This window comes from Excalfactoria chinensis, chromosome 16 (genome assembly GCF_039878825.1).
Source record: "Excalfactoria chinensis isolate bCotChi1 chromosome 16, bCotChi1.hap2, whole genome shotgun sequence".
NCBI classification, from domain to species: Eukaryota; Metazoa; Chordata; class Aves; order Galliformes; family Phasianidae; genus Excalfactoria; species Excalfactoria chinensis.
This window is the reverse complement of record NC_092840.1, coordinates 3,085,582-3,103,261: the sequence shown is the minus strand read 5'-3', so window position 1 is coordinate 3,103,261 and position 17,680 is coordinate 3,085,582. Positions and strand designations below refer to the sequence as shown.

Below are 17,680 nucleotides of genomic sequence, written 5' to 3'. Positions count from 1 at the left end.
GTGCAGGAGACCTGAATTTGCCTGCTTTCCTGTGCAGCAGGAGGTGTAAATGCTTGAAATATTCTTTCTCCAGCCTTGTTCTCTGCAGAACACCTGCAGGAGCTGTCTGGGTGAACTTCCTGGGATGATCAGGTGCTAAAGATGTTGCTTGGTGCCAAGATGCTTCTTCAAGAAGTGAGTCTGTTCTGCAGGTGGGCAGGATAAGCAGTGACTTCAGAGCTGAGACAGTATATAAACGATCAGTTTTATTCTGAAGAGAACTATTTACAAAAGAAAAGCATTTTTTTTTTTTTTTTACTAAAAATATGCCTTTATAGATTTTCATAATATGCATCTTATAAAAACCATACATTTATTTACATGACTGCTACATACAAAAATTACAGCACTGTGGTTTATGTACATATCTATAGGTACATTCTTTCTGCTTGTCCCTGCTGTGTGCTTTTCCCTTTCGGTGTAAGGGAATGGTTACTGCAGCACCCAGACGCTTCCTTTCTTGGCTTTTGGTTACAACAATCTTGCTTTTTATAGCCGAGTGGGGAGTGGAGAGTTTGCCTGCTGCAGAGGCATATCTGGAATTTACCATTCTAAGTAGGCCAAGTGCATACAGCTATGAAGTCCTTGTGCATATAGCACTGCCTCTAACCTCACTTCTTGCTGCTCTGTGCAAAATTCTTCTGTTGTCATTAATTGGCGTAGCGTTCATCTTGATGGCAAGTTGCTGATCTACATTTGAATTAACATAAAGTGCTAGTGACTTGCCTTTCATTTACACCTTCCTTGTTTACTGTTGCTTCTCCTGCAGAGTTTACTAAAGGGAGAATCATCCCTTTTCCCTTATGCTAACACAGAAAATATTTGCCCAATCACCTGTTGCTCAGCTGTGGGGAAGTTCTTTGCAATCTTTATGTCAGCAGGCATCTTCTCCATGTGCAAACTTGAATGGTGACTGTGCAGCACTACTGGATTATTTACCGTCACCTCAGAGGGGTGAGTGTTGTATGTAGAGCTGCTTATCCCACTTGTTAAGTCTCCTGTGGGATCCTGAGCACCTGCTGGATTAATGCACTTCCTCCGTTCCATTTGCTGGAGCTGATGTTTTCTTTATGCCATGTGTATCCTAAAATATAGAATACCACAAGCGGAGCATCTTCTAACCCAGCCCTGCAAGGACAGTTCCAGGTTCCTGGCCACCACAGAAGGGGATGAGTGCTTCAATGACAGTTCGAGGTGAAATATTTGGGACCTTCTTAAAACACAACATGACATACAAGAATGTGAAGGACTGAGTAAGTTTTCAAACAACAAAACGAAGCTTAGCTGCTATGTTAAGGCAGTTTCTGTTCCTGTTGAGTAGCAGCTCAGCACAAGGAGGTCTCCTTTGGTCTGTTGTCCAGTTCGTTAAACCCAATTCTCTTCTATTTCTGGGTTTAGTAGTGCAACTAAGTCTTTAGGATTAGGGGGTTACTTTGAAGAAACCATACCCAACTGGCACCTTGGAATGCGCTGACTTTCCTTTTGCAATCTCTACCATCACTGCTATTAAATAACTAAAATTGTGATGGGATTAAGGTAGGTTTCTCCTTAAATGCAAAGATGTGCTGTGCATTTCAATTGCCTACCCCTGCAACCACATGAGTCACTTTCCTCTCAGCAAATGTGTAGCAGAAGGCACCTTTCTTCATCTCATTACTGCATCTTCACTGGGTAACTGAAGGCCCTTTACTTAGGATTGCATACAGACAGACAGACATCTTCAAGGGGGGAGGGTCCCACTCAGCTGCTCAGCATGAGGTCTGCAGAGAGCTGCTGGGGCCCAGGAGGTGATTGCTGACAGCAGAATAAGGAGCTGTGAGGGCTGAGATGTTCACACGACTCAAAAACATGCAGTGTCATTTTCAAAGAACCGCTGTGTCAGACAACTGCTCACAGCTATTGCTGGCATCCATCTACCCACACCTAATTCTGCAGGTATCAGAGTTTCTTAATGCGTGTGGGCATGAGTGAGTCCTGACAGCAGGAGATGCTGAGCACGTGCCTCGTGTCTCCGGCCTATGAAGAGTCACAATGTAGGTAGAATGGGAGGGTGAGTGTTTTCTGTGCTGAGAGCACTCTTGGCACTGCACAGAGTCCTTCCACTTGCACAAGTGGATACAAGCAGACTCTCGGCAAGAGGAGAGGTTTGGTTTCCTTTCCTGCTGATGAGGCTCCAGGCTCCCTTCCCTGTTAGCACCAAACAACATTGATGGTGCTTTAATTATTTCCTGGGTAGGACCTGGAATCCAGGTTTCATTGCTTTCAGGTAAATGGGTTTCACCACTCATCCTTCTCAATCCCCAAGAACACTCTGCTCTTTGCAGAGCTGACCTGATGCTTCCTGACTTTGTTCCAGCGTGGCAGCTCCGTGCTAATAAGGAAATGTGGGGATGCTCAAATCTTTGTAGGCAGAAAGGATATTTCTACTGAGGTATTGTATATGTTCTATGCAATAAGTCAATCAAACAACAACCCACCAACCTCTTACCTGCTTCTTAGGAGGTGTTGGATAGCTAATTCTAGCAGCAAGCCTGTGACTGTAAATATGGAGCAGGGGTTGGCAGCTCCCCTTAAGAAGGTGTTTTAGCACCTGTGCTGAGCAAGGCAGAGCTGAGCATGTTCCTGGTTCCAGATGGGAGCCTCCTTGAAGCAGCATGGAAACAAACTGGGGTCTGTGAGCATCGTGAGCTGGGAGAACATGTGAAAATGGCACGGTGGAGGCAGGATGGCTCTGAGTTTGGCCTGGCTGCCTCGCGGTCTCATGAAGGCAGACTCTACTAAAGGGAAGAGCTCTGAGGTGCCCACCCAGTGCATAGGGAAATGTATTGCAGGGTTTCCAGCACCACTGTGTGCATACACCAAAAACGCTGTTTTCCTTCTTGTTGGTCAAGTCTTGGTTGCAGCAAAGCAGGCTTTGATCACCTTTGGTTAAAAGGAGATCTGGCTGCCTGCTTGCTGAGGGGCTGAATGGGAAATGACTTATGGGCAGGATAAATCCTCATCGTTCCCATCAGGTCACAGCTGATGGTACTGTGTGGGCCAAAGAGCCAGCTGCCGGATCCCCAGAGCTCTGCAGATGCCCTAATTGCCCAGGGCTTTAGCGAAGGAAGGTGCCTGTGTGTTTCCTAAGGATCACATCTGCCAACCTAGCGTTAGGAAGTCTTTCATTTCATTATGGACAGGATCTCAGTGAGTTGTTGGTGGGTATTGTGGGTGGGTGGGAGTCTATCCTGTTATAATAACAGGTTTCTTACTCAGTTTGGGAGGGATACATGGCTTTGGGGGAAAGGTGCGTGTGATGTGCTGAAGTTCCACATCTACCTTTGACCTTTGGAGGACCTCAGGACTGAACATCCACAACGCTATTCAGTTTGTAGCCTGCTGTAGATGGCCAGTAGGAATGAGGAGAAGTCCTTAACATTTTTGTGCACCTACAGACTCTGCAACTCTTCTGACAGGTGGAAGAAGACACAAACCTTTGTCTGCCCTGACCTGCAAGGAGCCTGGGTTCCCAGCAAGGAATGAGCAGCTCCGCAGAGCCACGGGCACAGGCGGCACCCAGGTAGGACGTGCAGTGAGGGTTCATCTTCCCAAAACATGGCAATGCTGCAGCCAGAGCAGCTCTGCTCCCAGTGGGATGGATGAAGGGCATCAGCTGCCAGGCCTGGAGGGCTGTGTGAGGGACTCCTCTCTTCTCTTGCACTGGGCTCTCTTCTTCCCCCTGCGCTCGCTGCGATGGCAGTTCCCAATCCCCTGTTCTGCTTTGTCTTGGGGCTGCTTATTTCCTTCTCCAGCATCAGAATGCTTTTAAGACGATCAATCAGATTATTCTTCACAGCAGAAACTAAACTGTGTCAAAGCGCCTAAAATATACCCTGAAGTTCATCGCTTCACTTGAAGAATAAGAAAAAGTTGCTTTCTATCAGTAGCACAATGTCAATCTGCAGAATTCCAACTCATGTAAACATTTGGTTCAGACCAGGTGCGGCGTCAGTAGTGCAGAGTCTCAAGGTTAACTCCTTTGCCCCTTCTTATTCCTGGTGGATCAGTGTTGGGTCCATCAGCAAGCTGGGCAGCTGCCCCCTCCCCATCTCGAAGCAAGAATGGCTGGAGAGGTTTCTCTTTTTCAAGTTAATTTTTCTTGAAAAAGGAAAAGAGACGGTGCCCTTCTGCCCCGCTGGGCTCATCCCCCTGCGGCTCTGGCCGGAGCACAGGGGAGGGTCTGGCACTCTGCTTTGCCACGTAGCCACTGGAGAAGGAATAAGCAAGCTGGCTCCATTCCTTCGGGTGTTTGTCCATCAGCTGCTGGTCAATGACCCTGTGCATGTCATCCTGCGGCAGGGGGAGAGGAGATGGGTGTTAGAGGCAGCTGATGCTCGAGGGGAGCTTGTGTGGGGATGTGGGTGTGAAACGTGCTGCGATGAGATGGAGGAGGGATGATGAGAAGCATGGGGACAGCCCCAGCTCCCTGCCCAGCAGCAGGCTCAGCCCCAGTTGCTACTGTGAGGTTTCCTAGCAAATGAGAAGGTAACTCGCATTGCTTGGGGGATGAATTGCAAACCAGGAAGTGGCAGAGCTGCTTGTGCAGCCCCACTGAAGCGCCTTCCTGGGGGAAGGTGCTCCCAAGAGCAGAGGGACTGGGGTCAGGCACAGGCCCACAAAACCTTATGTGGGGTTTGTCATTTTGGTGCTCGTCCTTTCGCCCCAGCTCCTTCCCAGTGGTGCTGGCAGAGCGGTGGGAGCTCTCTGACCGACAGCTTGGCACCAACAACTGCACTCCGGTTTTTTGGTTTGTTGTTTTTTAAGTACCAGAGATGCTGTGGTTTCATCCGTGTTTGCAGCACAGTGAAGCTGCTCTAGGCAGAAGAGTTGGTCAGCTCCATTGCTGCTAATGACACGTACTGATGTGTTCCTTGAAACCCCAGCTACCAATCTGACAAAATCTTCAACTTTCAGATACGTTATTTCTGCTGTAATTGTGTAATTAAGCTGAGGACGAGTGAAAATCCACGCACGCAGAATATCCCCACAGGGGTTGTCACCTATTCTCCACTGTTTTGGTCCCTGATTAGGACTGAGGGAGCTGCCTGGTGAGAACAAAGCAATCTGAGCAGACTGCAGGATAAGAAGTGCCATTTTTGGGGCTCTGCGTGCAGGGCAGTGCTCAGCTGTGCTTTCTGGGGTACCCATGGACCCCACCAGTTGGGAGGGTTGGAAGAGTCTCAGCAGCTGCTGATGTTGTGGACCTAGCAGTGATGGCACACAGCTTCTGCTGGGAGAAACCCTCAGGTGGAGTCTGGGTGACCTGGATGGCCACCGTAGGCCATTGCCTGTGGCCATAGTGGGCTCAGGTGACCTCCCAGCCCTGCATCTCTTTGGGACAGCATGGAAGATGGGGCTGCTCAGCACATGTGTGCAAAGCAAGCCAAGGGCTGCTTAGGATCCTTGTTTTAGGGACACCCAAGAGCTGAAATCACTGTCTGACATGAGGTTTGTTTGTTTTTTGGGGTTTTTCTTTTGAGCAGGGAGTTGCTTCTCCATCTGGGAAGCTGCAACACGACTGGTGTTGAACTGGTATGCACCTCTCTTTAGCACTTTCCTCCCTTCCTTTATTGTTCCAATCTCAGTTTCCCACCTGGGTTTAGACATCAGGCTTGATGCTGCTCATAGCTGCGCTATTGGCAGCCTGGGAAAATCAGAGTTCCCTTTGCCAGCCCTGGGAGCCACAAGTGGGTCCCAAAGGGGAGAAGATGACATGGGAAAATGCCACTTCCAGGAGGGAAAAGGATTGATGGCCATGGCCAGGACCTGAATTCGGTGTGAGAGGTTTCTCTACAAAGCACAAGGGTGCAGAGCTAAGTAGACAGGGGAAGCTTTGGACTGGAAAGGGAAGAGGCAGAGGGAGAGTTGAAAAGGTTAAGGTAAACATCAACATTGATGGTTTCCAGAGGTGAAGCTGCCATGTAGAAATTTATAGGAGATGGATTTGGAAAGCAACTTTACTATCAGAAGAGGCGGACATCCAGGCTCCAGCATGGCAGATCCATCTTTGGTTAATCACATAATGAGAGATGGGTATGATTATATAGAACCATCGTAGAATCATTTGAGTTGGAAGGGACCTTTAAAGGGCATCTGGTCCAACTCCCCTGCAGTGCACAGGGGCACCCACAGCTCCATCAGTGCTCACAGCCCCATTCCCTGACACTGGGTGTCTGCAGGGACAGGGCACCACCGCCTCTCTGGGTACCCCTGTGCCAGTGCTTCACCGTCCTTATTGTATAAATCTTCTTCCTTATATCCAATCTATATCTCCCCTCTTTTAGCTTGAAACCATTGCCTCTCATCCCATCACAACAGATCCTGCGAAAGAGTCTGCCCCCTTCTTTCTTACAGACTCCCTTTAGATACTGAAGGCTGTTCTCAGCTCTCCCCAGAGCCTTCTCCTCTCTGGGCTGCACAGCCCCAGCTCAGCCTGTCCTCACTGGGGCTGTTCCATCCCTTGGAACACTTTTGTGACCTACAACAGGCCCATGTCTCTCCTGTACTGAGGACTCCACGTCTGGATGCAGTGCTCCAGGAAAGCTGCAGTGTGTGTGTATGATTTACATATACGTACATAGATAGGTAAATATTGTGTTACTGAGTGTAAGTGCCAGCTGTCAAAGCCCTAAGCTGGAGATGTCCTACGCAATACAGGCAGCACTAGTAAGCAGGTCTGAATTTACACCACTCATTCAAACTTGCAGGGTGCAGCATATCCCTTACCAGATGATGAGGGTGAGAAGTAAAATCCCAGCAGGGATTCCCATCAGGAGTTTTCCTGATGCTGGACAAGCTGAGCACGCAGGATTAATGACATGTGGACCTCAGCTTGGCTTTCCCCATGATGACCTGTGGGCAAAGCCTCACTGCAGGGTTCTACCCCTGGTGCTGGGGGATGCAGGGCCCTGAGGGGTGACGAGGAACCCCCGCTGGTTTCTTCCCAGATGGTTGTGAGGACAGAGGCGGATGCAGGTGGAGACAGCAGTGAATGGAGCAGGCAAAGTGATGGTGGGTGTTCGGTGGGTGCAGGGATCTCACCTCAAAGGCAGGAGGGGTGTACGACTAAAGCTGTTGGTACAGGAACTGAGAAAGGCCACTAGATCAGAAACCAAAGGAGCCAGATAGTAAAAAGCCCTGAGGAAGCAAACTGTAAGCAGGAGAAAGAGAAGAAGAAAAAAGAAACGAAAACACGGTGGAGTTGAAACAGGAGCGAGGTTGTATGGGAGAGGTTTCTATCGGTCAGGTTGGGTGGTAGTAGAGTTGGGGTCTTGCAGGGTCTGCACCAATTTCCTGTAACTGACCTGGACCTTTTCTCTTGTATCTGCTCATTTTCTATCAGTCATGCTCCCTCAGTACCAGTTTCTCAGAGGACTCAGCTTTGTCTGCCATCCAGGCTCTCTGCTTGGCCACGGGTCTGTCCCGCTGACCCTAAGAACATCTCTGGGGCATCTGCCCTCACCTGCTGTGGGTTTGGGATTCCAGTATCTATTTATTTGTTCATTTTACCTTGATGGAGTGCTCTCATTTTAGCTTTTCCATTGTGCTGCATCTTCCGCGTTGACAAAAAACAGTGCTATGCAGTAGAGCAATGACCACAACCTCCCCGCCTCCCACCTTCTGCTCCGCTATAGGAACAGATGTGCTGCATCTGCGTATCTCAATGCTGAGGCTACCCAGGGGGCATCCCCAACGTGGACACCCAGGTGGGTTCCTCTGTTACGTACTATGAAAGCCCCCAAACCCTGCCCTGCTCACCTGCCAGGCCTCCAGCTGCTGCGAGAGGTTCACCTTCTGCTGGATGGCATCCAGCAACTGGCTGTTGAGGGACATCATGTCGATCTTGCACTTGGCCAGCTCCACCTCCACAGCGTTCTTCCTGGGGGGAGAGCAAGAAATGGGACTTTTCACTTCGTTATTGTTTTAAGGAAATACTCAACATACCCCTTGGAAGTCAACGGGTTATTTATTTTTGTGTAGAGGGGTGTAAAAGAAAGAAGGGGACAGCAGGGTCTGTGTGGTAGGACAAGGGAAAATAGTTCCAAATGGAAAAGAGAGGTTTAGATTGTGTATAAGGAAGGAGTTGCTTACAGTAAGGTGCCCATGGAGATGGTGGTGCCCTGTCCCTGCAGACGCCCAGTGTCAGGGAATGGGGCTGTGAGCACTGATGGAGCTGTGGGTGTCCCTGTGTACTGTGGGGGAGTTGGACCAGATGCCCTTTAAAGGTCCCTTCCGACTCAGAGCATTCTATGATTCTGTTTAATTGGCAAGTCCCTAAATCCTAAGCAGCTCTCCATGTATTCTGGTCTATTTATCAGAATTGTGTCTATTTATTGTTGTGACATTGTATTGTGTTTATTTATCAGAAGAGTGGGCCAGAACTGCGGACATCCTTACCATGAGCAGATTTTAGGTAACAACGCCATGAAAAATAGGAACAGATATTCAGACATGCAGCTCTACAGAATCCTATTGTACACCTGAGCAACGTGCAGGACCCGCCATTAAAAATGGAGGACTAAAATCAGTTAGAATCTCTATATAGATCATGTTTGCATTTCTTCTGTTTGCTGAAGTATGGGAAATGAAAAAGAATGCTCTAAAAAACAAAGACCCTCCCTGTGCTCAGCTGACCAGCAAGTTTCAATATGGAAAAACAACCCTGCAAAAGGTACAACTCTGCTCTCAATTTCTAGAGATGGGGCTTGGGCTGAGCAAAGGACCAAAGGCAGGAATTTCTCATGGCATGAACTCCAGCAGTTTGTCATGGGATGCTCCAGCTGCTACAGGGCAGCAGAAGGGAGTTATCTGCTGGGAAGGAGCAATTCCCTAATCTTCCTGTGCTGGGAAATGCTCGCTGTGCTGGGAAGCATGCAGGTAGGTGCAGGCTTCCTGGCCACAAACCTGGAGTTATCAATTAACTGCTGTGCGATGGGAAACCAGAATGTGACTTGCTGGGAACCATTTTTTCTTAAAAATATTTTGGGGAGGAATCACTGCATTTTATGAACCCATCTATAACCCTTCACTTCCTAACAGCTCCCTCACGCTCCCCTGCAGAAGAGCAATGTGGGAATCTGTGTTTATATTCCAGGTAGCGATTGCTGAACGCTTCCTATTCTAGAACTCTCTTTTCCTATCGCTTCCCATGTTTGCCAAACTTCAGCTCTGAGCTCAATGTTTTCCATGCCAGATGTCTGCTGCAGGCAGTGATTTTGTTTTTGAGCAGCAATGGGTTGGTTGGTTGCTTTTTTGGGGGGAAAGCACTTCCACAGCCGTGATTTAACCCTTGAGGTGCAGGTGGGCAGAGCACTGCGTGCCTGGCGGGCAGCTCACTGCTGTGCAGCATCCCCTCTGTCTGCAGGGGAATGCTTTCATTTCTAGCATCTATATGCTGTCTCCTTTCACTTGCAGCTACTGCTCGTTAATCACCCACCACTCATCCATGCACACTTGTCACGTCCCCTTCCTCTGGGCTTTATAGGGTCATTAAGCACTGTGGAGAAGCTGTACCCTTCTGCTCCTGGCTGTGGGTCTGAGCACCTGAAATAGCCTTTTGCTCTGAAGCTCCCCACTGCTGCTTGGATGTTACAGTGGGATTTATTGCACGTTGCCATGGCCACAGCAAGAGCCAGCAGCCCACACGCACAGGAAATGTCAGAACGACGTCCCTGCACCCGGCTGTGCAGCTGGGATGCTCCTGGTTTATGCCAACAGATGGAGGTGTAACAGAGGACAGTAATGGGAATCTGGAAGCTGGATATCTGGGCAAGAGCAGCATGGGTGAGCCAGTTCATTTAAGAAAAGATGTAGAGTCTCTGCATGGAGATTTAGCTCCCTGCATCCTCAGAGCTGCAATGCTCTCACCTCATATTCCCACAAGCACCTGAGTATTAGATGTGTCTGTAAGGGAATATATAAGCTGGTGGTGTTCTGGCCATCTCATTTGGAGGAGATTATCAGGCCTATCCTTTCTACCTAGAGGACGGGGGGTGAATTGTTCTGCCCGTTCTTGGGGGAACGAGCTGAGGGTTGCACTGTTCTGCAGCATTGCAGGGCAGCTCAGCCAGGTGCAGAGCCAATGGAGGAGGTACAGGGTATGGGGCAGCAAAATGGCAGAGGGCTGTGAGGGGGAAGATGGGGAAAAATAAAGATTCAGAACAGCATGAGAGTCCTGACCAGAGATAAAGAGAATTTTACAGGAGTGGAGATGCAAAAAAGAACCTGGAACAGGAATGGAGAGAGTGAGCAGAGGAATGCTTTAGGGACGAGGTCCAGGCAAGGCTGCAATAGAGATGGGCAGGGAAGCAAGTCTTGTGTGTCTGGAAGAGCAAACGAAGCAAAAGGAAGAGGGCAGAGCTAGGGGTTCCATTTGTTTCCCTAAAGCCTTCTGAGCTCACAGCATCCCCTGGTCGTGCCCTGGGGTAGCTCCTAGGAGCTCCTGAGCTCCTCCAGCGTTTCCCATCAGCAGCAGGGCTCAGACTGGCCACCCTGGAGGCAACGTGCTCCTGTACCCCTAACCCAGCCTGGCTCAGGCTATGTGTCCCCACTCACTTGGCGATGGCCTCGTCCCGATCCCGGATGGCCTGCAGGAGCCGTTCGCTCATCTCCTTGTCTTCTGCAGCGCCCCGCAGCCGGTCCCGCTCCTCCTTCAGCGTCGTCATCTCCACGCTCAGCAGTGTGACCTGCGCTCACAGGGGAGAGTGGAACACCCAGGGTGAGCACAGTGCAAGGGGGGTGCAAAACAAGCCAGAGGGCGACCTGGAGACTGAGGTGCCCTGCCTGTAGAAGCCACAAGTATCATCTAGCAGCAAGAGGGATTGTTTTTCCTGGTATATATTTTTAGGAGGGGGAGCAGTTACATCACTCTGAAGCAGTGTGAAGCTGAGGACAGGGGATGAGCAAGTTCCCTTTCGCACCACGGAAGGTGTTACTGGCACGTCTCACAATTTTAATTAGACTTCAAAATGTGTGCGGAGCCTCAAACGGTCTGAGGAATGATTGATTGGTTTGGTCCTGTGCAGAGCGAGGGGGTGAAAGCGGGCACAGACTCACAACATTTCATACACATTTGATTTCTCTGTCTGTGGCACACGCTTGCTCTGTTATTCTCCTCTACCACCTGGAAACCCTTCCAGCACCTGACCCACCTCCTCTGAATCCTCACAGGAAGGATTCAGACGGCTCCCACCGCCCCGTGTGAGTCCATTGGTTGTGCTGACCTTCTGGACAGGGTCGTGTTTTCTTTTCCTTTCTCCTATGGTGAAAGAGCGATCCAGCGCTGCTGGCAAAACCAGCCAAGGGAGCTGTAACCCCATTCCCTGCTCCAATGCAATCAGTGCTGCACAAAGGCTGCTTCTACCACAGCCTCCACATCTCCTGTGGCACTTGGAGACCTGTCCTACAGGAGATGGGGTTTGCCAAGTGTGTCTTTGGGTGTCTCTGCTTGCTCTGCTAGAATATGACCTCAGATGACGCTTCAGCTGGATTCGGTGTGGATAGAAGCAGTCTGATTCAACACGTTGGGTGTGGAGCTTGGATTTGGGGTTGGACCATTTGCTGCAGTTATGTTTGATTTAGCATTAGCCCTGATGAGGGCTCCCTGGGTGTGCAATTAGCACGTGTTGTGATGCTGCAGTGGGGACGTGCTGGGAGAGTGTGAGCCTTGTGCCATGTGCAACACATGCAGTGCTCTTCAGAAAATGCATCTATGCTCAGGTAAAAGCTAATTAGAACCTATAAAAACATTAGGAGGACTTAGGGCGAGATGAGTCTGAATGGATACTTATGGGTTCCAGCACCCCATAGCGAGCAGCCTCATACTATGGGATCTGCTGAGAAAAGTTTAAGTGAGACAGAGCAGCTGGTAAAGCAGATTGGGCAGAAGGTTCAGAGAGTAGTTGGTTACTTGGGATGATGTTGAGGTTGGGCACCTGGACACCTGCAAAATGCAGAAGCTCTGATCCCACATGCACGAAGCCTCTGCACTGAGTTTAGCTTAGATTTCCAACTATAGCTGGTGCTCACCCAGATCTTCCTGGGCTGTTTATCATGGTGATCTCTTCTACAGAAATCATGTGTTGGAGATGAACGTTGTGCCAAGAGGCCATCTGCAAAGTGTGGGCATTACTGACCTGGCTGTGCAGCCGCTGCAGCTCCTCCAGACTTTGCCTCAGTTTCCCCCGTTCTCCCTCCATTAACTCCCTCAGGGCTCGCGAGTCCTCACTTGTTCTCCTGATCTGTTCCTCCAAGGAGTCATCATCACTCCGCCGAGAGCTCTGGCAGCAGGAGAGGAAATCTCTTGGTCAGGTTCTTATTGCTTGCTTTTTGTTTTTTAAAGGGCAGCTGCATGAATTTGAAGGGCAGTGCTCTTAGCTCAGCATAAACCGAATTCACTGGGACCTGCTGACCACACACAGGGCTATTCTCTATGTTTGCAGACCTGTTCCAGGACTCTGCTTTTGCTTTTACAAATGCCACTTCACCTCCGTACTCAGCTTTCTACCAGCTGCTACAGGTATTGAAATGAGGAGGGTGACAGTTTGCATGTGGCTCTGCAGTTGCAGGGTCTGCACAGCCTGCATCAACACAGCCTCTCAAATAAGTCATGCTAGCAATGTACTCAGCTTGCAGGTGATGAAAATAGGCCTCGTTTTTGTTACTTTGCAAAAGTCCAGGTGGACAGTGATAGGACAAGGGGGAATGGTCTCAAACTGAGACAGGGGAGGCTTAGGTTGGATCTTTGGCAAGAGGGAGTTTTTCACCCAGAGGGTGGTGACGCACTGGAACAGGTTGCCCAAGGAGGCTGTGGATGCCCCATCCCTGCAGGCATCCAAGGCCAGGCTGGATGTGGCTCTGGGTAACCTGGGCTGCTGGTTGGTGACCCTGCACATAGCAGTGCTGCCAACTCACCGTGGAGTCTGCCCCATCCAGCACGTTTTGTATCAGTCTTTTCAGCTCGCTGAGAGCTGCCCGTAAGCTGCCGGCCGGGACATCTTTGGCTGATGAGGTTTCTGAAGACTCATCCATGGAGGAGTCCGTGGAGACGGCGGAGTCTGCGCTGTCATTTCCTCTGAGATGGGAGCAGAGGTACCGCACTTGGCAATATGCCTCCCAGAGCTGCAACCTCAGCTGGAACGAGAGAGCCCCAGGTAAGCTTGGGGTGTCAAGGCTGCAGAGGTCCTCTGCCTCCACCGCAACAAGGAGTTTGATTGCTAAAGCTCACAAACATTCACCTGGGTTGTTATATTGGTTTTGAAATTTACCCATTCTAGTGCTGGGGCCACAACCCCCATTTCTAGCCACGAGCTCAGCTTCAAGCTCAGATCCAACATATTACATCTCTTTCTGGGGCCGGTGAGGTCCATGGGCATTCTCAGGGGTGGGAGGGCTAATACCTGTTCTCGTTCTTGTTCCAGCTCCTCTGCCTCCATGCTCTGCTCTATCTCAGACAGCAGGGACGTGCTGGTTGTGTTGAAATTTTGGAGACTTCTCTCCTCGCTGAGCTCTTCCACCTTCCCCTGCAGCTGCCGGTAGGACAGCCGCACCTCCTGGAGCTCCAGCTGGCTTTGGTGCAGCTTCCAAAGAAAATGAAGGGAGCAGAGGAAATAATGTTAGTGGAGAGGTGATACGGGCTGGATGAATCTCTCGATTCATGAAGGAGCTGAAAGGGAGGAAGAGGTGGCGTGAAAGAGGGTTTCCAACCAGAAGGAAAACACTCTTGGCTGATGTTGCTGTTTATTGGAGCTAAATAATCTCCAAGCATTATTAGACACTGCTTAGGCTCCAGAATATATTCTGGAAGGTGAAATCAGCAGGTTAATCAGTGCTAAAATGAGGATCATTGTGGAGAAGCTGAGACTCAGGTGAAAAAAGCTCAGCCAAACTAACACAACAGAAACTGAATCAAAAAAGAAAGGAAAGCAATATAAATACACCTTGAAATACGTCTCATAACTACAAACATTCTGCTACAAAACCCTGATGTCGAACGTCCTCATTCACTGCTTTGCAGTCTGAGTTTATGGGGTGTCTGAAACACGCGGGACGCAGCGTTGGCACTGATTTGTTTTGGGCTTTATCTGTGGTCACCCAACTGTGAGATTTCATAGGCACTGAGCTGCAGTCTGCCTGGGCAGGAGCTGCACACGGGGCTGGGGCACAGCCAGGTGTGGTGTGAGCAGCAGAGCTGAACGTGCTGGTGGAGGATGCTGCTGTCTGACACATGGGCAGCTTTCTTGTTCCTCTGAGGAGGGGGGGGGGGGGAAAAAGATTCTGACTGTTCTGAAGAGCTGGGGGTGCAAGCGGTTGTCAGGTGTGAAGTAAAAGTCAAGTGAGGTAAAATGGTGCTCTGCATGAAGATGCCCAAAGCTACAGCTGTGCCAGCTGTTCTCCAGGGAGCGATGTTTGCTGAGATGGCTGCAGACTCTGTGGAGCTTGCAGGGAAACCACCTGAGCTCTGAGAGCCTCGCTGTCCTCCAGGCTAGAGTAAATGAGTCCCTTCTGGCCCCAGTGCTGCTATTAAAGCATTAAGTAATATATACCCCAATCAGTGTTTTCCGCTTCCTTTTACATTTCCCTTCTTTTCCTGGCCTCCCCTCCTATTCCTTTGCTCAGCTCTCCCCCCAAATTGCTCTTTGTATTGAAGCGCTCCATATTTTTCTCCATCTCTATGGAGAACAAATCCTCACATTTTATTCTCTCATAGAACCATGAAATCATTACAGATGGAAAAGACCTCTAAGATCTCCAAGTCCAGCCTCAGCCCACCCCGCCGTGCCCAATAACTGCAGCCCTCAGTGCCACATCTCCACAGCTCTGGAACACCTGCAGCACAGTGACCCCACCACTCCCTGAGCAGCTGTGCCTCTGCATCACCTCTCTTTTTTTCCTAATAATTAACCTCAACCTCCCTGGTGCCACTTGAGGCCGTTCAGTTCTTCCATCTCCCAGTTCCTCGTTATCTTCCTTGTTGACTTTACCCCAAACCACATCCTTGACCCATTTCCCACCTCTTGTCCTCCTCCCTCTCCCGCTGCTGTCTTCTCACCTGCAGGTCCTTGTCATGGCTTTGTCTCTCCAGGATGAGGACTCGGTCCTGCAGCTCCTCCACCGTTCCCTGCAGCAGGTCGTTCTCCTCCATCATGGCACTGAGGCGATGCTCCAGCTCACGCTTTCTGTCCGTCAGCATTTTGATCTGCAGGGGGATGAGAGCTGCTGTTGGACCCTGTACTTTCCAGGAAGTGCAGATGAAGGAAACCACATCCCCATGAGAGAAATGAAGCAGGAAAAAGAAAACCACCCCAAAATACACGTATATGCATCCAGCACCTGTGTGTGCAAAAGAAAAACAGGTACCTCTTCTACCCTAAAACTTGCAAGAATGAAACCAGCTACTTCTCCAGGCCCATCCCTGCCTGTGCAGATGGTGGGATTTTCTCCTGCACGGATGCTGGAAAGCACAGGGAGAGCCCCTGCACTCCTGCTCCCCGCGGGGCCGTGTGATGCACTGCCTGTGTGCTTTTCTTAATCGTTGGACATTCACCAGGTTCTCACCGGGGATTTTTCTTCCTTTTAATTCATGAAGGCTCCTTTTCTGTGCCACGCTTATTTTTCATTTCCCAGAGATGGGCTGCCTTTAAAATTGGTTCGTCTCTTTTAATTGTCAAGGGCAGCGATTTTAGGTGAGGAGGGACAACGTGCCAAGCAAAACCTCTGTGATTCACTTAGCTGGGAATGGCGCACAGGATGAATCAGCACCAGCCAAGGTCACTTTTTGTTTAACCAAGAAAAAGGAGCCTTTTTCCAGACCTGTGCACACAGGACCTTTGAAGTCTGTGGATGCCGTTCTCCACTCCAGTACAGCCCTAAATATGCCCTATAGTCTCCTTTCAGCTCCTTTCAACACAGATGACAGGCGAATGTGGCATGTCCTACTGTTTTCTTGGCCTCTATGGGCTCCCGTCTTTTGTTGTTTTCCAGGTTGCTGGAAATGTTTGGCTGCACAGAGGAATATCAGCAAAGCACGTCTTGCTGTTTCTGCAGGGTAAAGGCTGCTGTAGGGATCAGAAAGCTGCTCGCAGGTGAGTAATGGTTTCTGAGGTGTCTCTTCCCACCACTGTCGTGATTTGTGTGGGTTGAAGAAAAGGGGTACAAGGAAAATAAGAGGTGTAATGTACCGAGAGTATTTGGTATCCAAACCAGTGACAAACACGCTGTGAATGACCATGTAAGAGAAAGCCAACACTCTGGACTAAATGATCCCCAGGGGGCCCTTCCAACCCCTATGATTCTGTGACTCCGACGTGGGCCCTGGGCCATGCAAACAGGGGGAAAGGATTAGGAAAGCGGGAGATGGGGAGAAGTTGAGGTGAAGCATACATAACGACATGCATGCATGGTGATCGGGTGCACGTGTAGGCAAGCCCCCTCCAAGCCTCCATACTTACTTCAAGGACCTGCTGCTCCACACCGAGGGGAGGGGAAGAGAAGGCGAGGGACCAGCAGGGAGCAGGTGGGAGCAGGAGAGAAGAAATTGAGAGATTTTAGGAAAAGCTCTTCTTAAGCTCGTGCTTAAAAATAAACAAAGTGACAGGGTGGTAGGGCTGGGCATCTTCTACCCCATCCTATTAGTTCCAGTGATTCCCATCGGGGAGGGAAGTAAAAAAAGTGCTATCAATCCTGCTAATGTATCAGAGCTAAAACAGGCAGGGACTCTACTTCCATGCATGACTGGCTCAGAGGTAGGGGAGGATCGCTGCTTTCTTTGCAAGCACGAGAAGCAGCAAAAAGGATCCAAACCTTACAGATCTTCCCACCATGGCCTTAGAGGTCAAGCTGTACAGGCAGAAGCCTGACGTGACTCAGCTCCATGGTGAAGGTCCTGGAAGATCCTTCCCATCCATTCATTTTGCAGGTGGATGTTGTCCTTTGCCAACCTGGCCGGCACAGCTACCAGCCTTCTCCTTGCTGACCCCAAGCAGCTGGTTTTGTTCACCCAGCACAGAAGGTGGATCATCCCTATGGATGACAGCAGCCCTGACCGCTGTCTGAAGGAGCAAAGGCCAAGCACAGGTGACTCACCTCAGCCTGGAGGCTCTCGAGCCGCACGATGTGTTGGCTGCTGGAGGAGTTCTTCTCCCGAAAGTCCTCCCGGAGTGTGTGGACCTGCAGGGAGAGCTGCCGCTCCACCTCGGATGCCTGCAAGGAGACAGCAGCCGGCATTACCACTGGGGGTTGTCCTACAGCTGGAAAGCACTGATCTCCCACGCAGCTGAAGGTCTGCAGACCTGCCCTCGTATGACTCCTGCACAAGGCCTGGTTCTGGCTGAAACTCTGAAGTTAGTTGAGTTTGGACCTGGGAAATTCTCATTTGGGACAGGAGTGAAGGAGAGGTGCCGGTTAGATGGACCATGCTGATTTTCCCTTGGGAAAACTTTCCCTTGGAGGACACAGCTCGTAAGTTTCTCTTGCTGCAGAACAGCAGGACGTTTCCCATGACCCGCAGGGAATTTAGTTCTCCTGAACACACCCAGTTGGGGCTAAGAAAGAGACCAGGGGGACTCAATGTCCACATTCCCTGGCACACACCATTATATTT

At 50.1% G+C, this 17,680-nt stretch overlaps 1 protein-coding gene across 3 annotated transcripts in view; it reads right to left on the bottom strand.

Annotated features, from left to right (window-relative positions):
* Positions 1 to 231: 231 nt before the first annotated feature.
* The window catches only part of BICDL1 (BICD family like cargo adaptor 1), a 41,678-nt gene continuing 24,229 nt past the window's right edge, over positions 232 to 17,680 (bottom strand). The window contains exons 3-12 of one of the 3 annotated variants that reach the window (XM_072351272.1): positions 17,164 to 17,280; positions 16,530 to 16,541; positions 15,131 to 15,277; positions 13,479 to 13,658; positions 12,994 to 13,212; positions 12,216 to 12,359; positions 10,636 to 10,766; positions 7,840 to 7,960; positions 7,123 to 7,180; positions 232 to 4,371 (exon numbers count right to left, since the gene is read on the bottom strand). In XM_072351272.1, coding sequence (XP_072207373.1) covers positions 7,124 to 7,180; positions 7,840 to 7,960; positions 10,636 to 10,766; positions 12,216 to 12,359; positions 12,994 to 13,212; positions 13,479 to 13,658; positions 15,131 to 15,277; positions 16,530 to 16,541; positions 17,164 to 17,280 — 1,128 coding nt within the window. In that variant the 3' untranslated portion in view covers positions 232 to 4,371; position 7,123. Of the gene's footprint in view, positions 4,372 to 7,122; positions 7,232 to 7,839; positions 7,961 to 10,635; positions 10,767 to 12,215; positions 12,360 to 12,993; positions 13,213 to 13,478; positions 13,659 to 15,130; positions 15,278 to 16,529; positions 16,542 to 17,163; positions 17,281 to 17,680 lie in introns of all 3 variants that reach the window. The other 2 variants (XR_011905428.1, XM_072351273.1) reach the window with 2 other exon arrangements.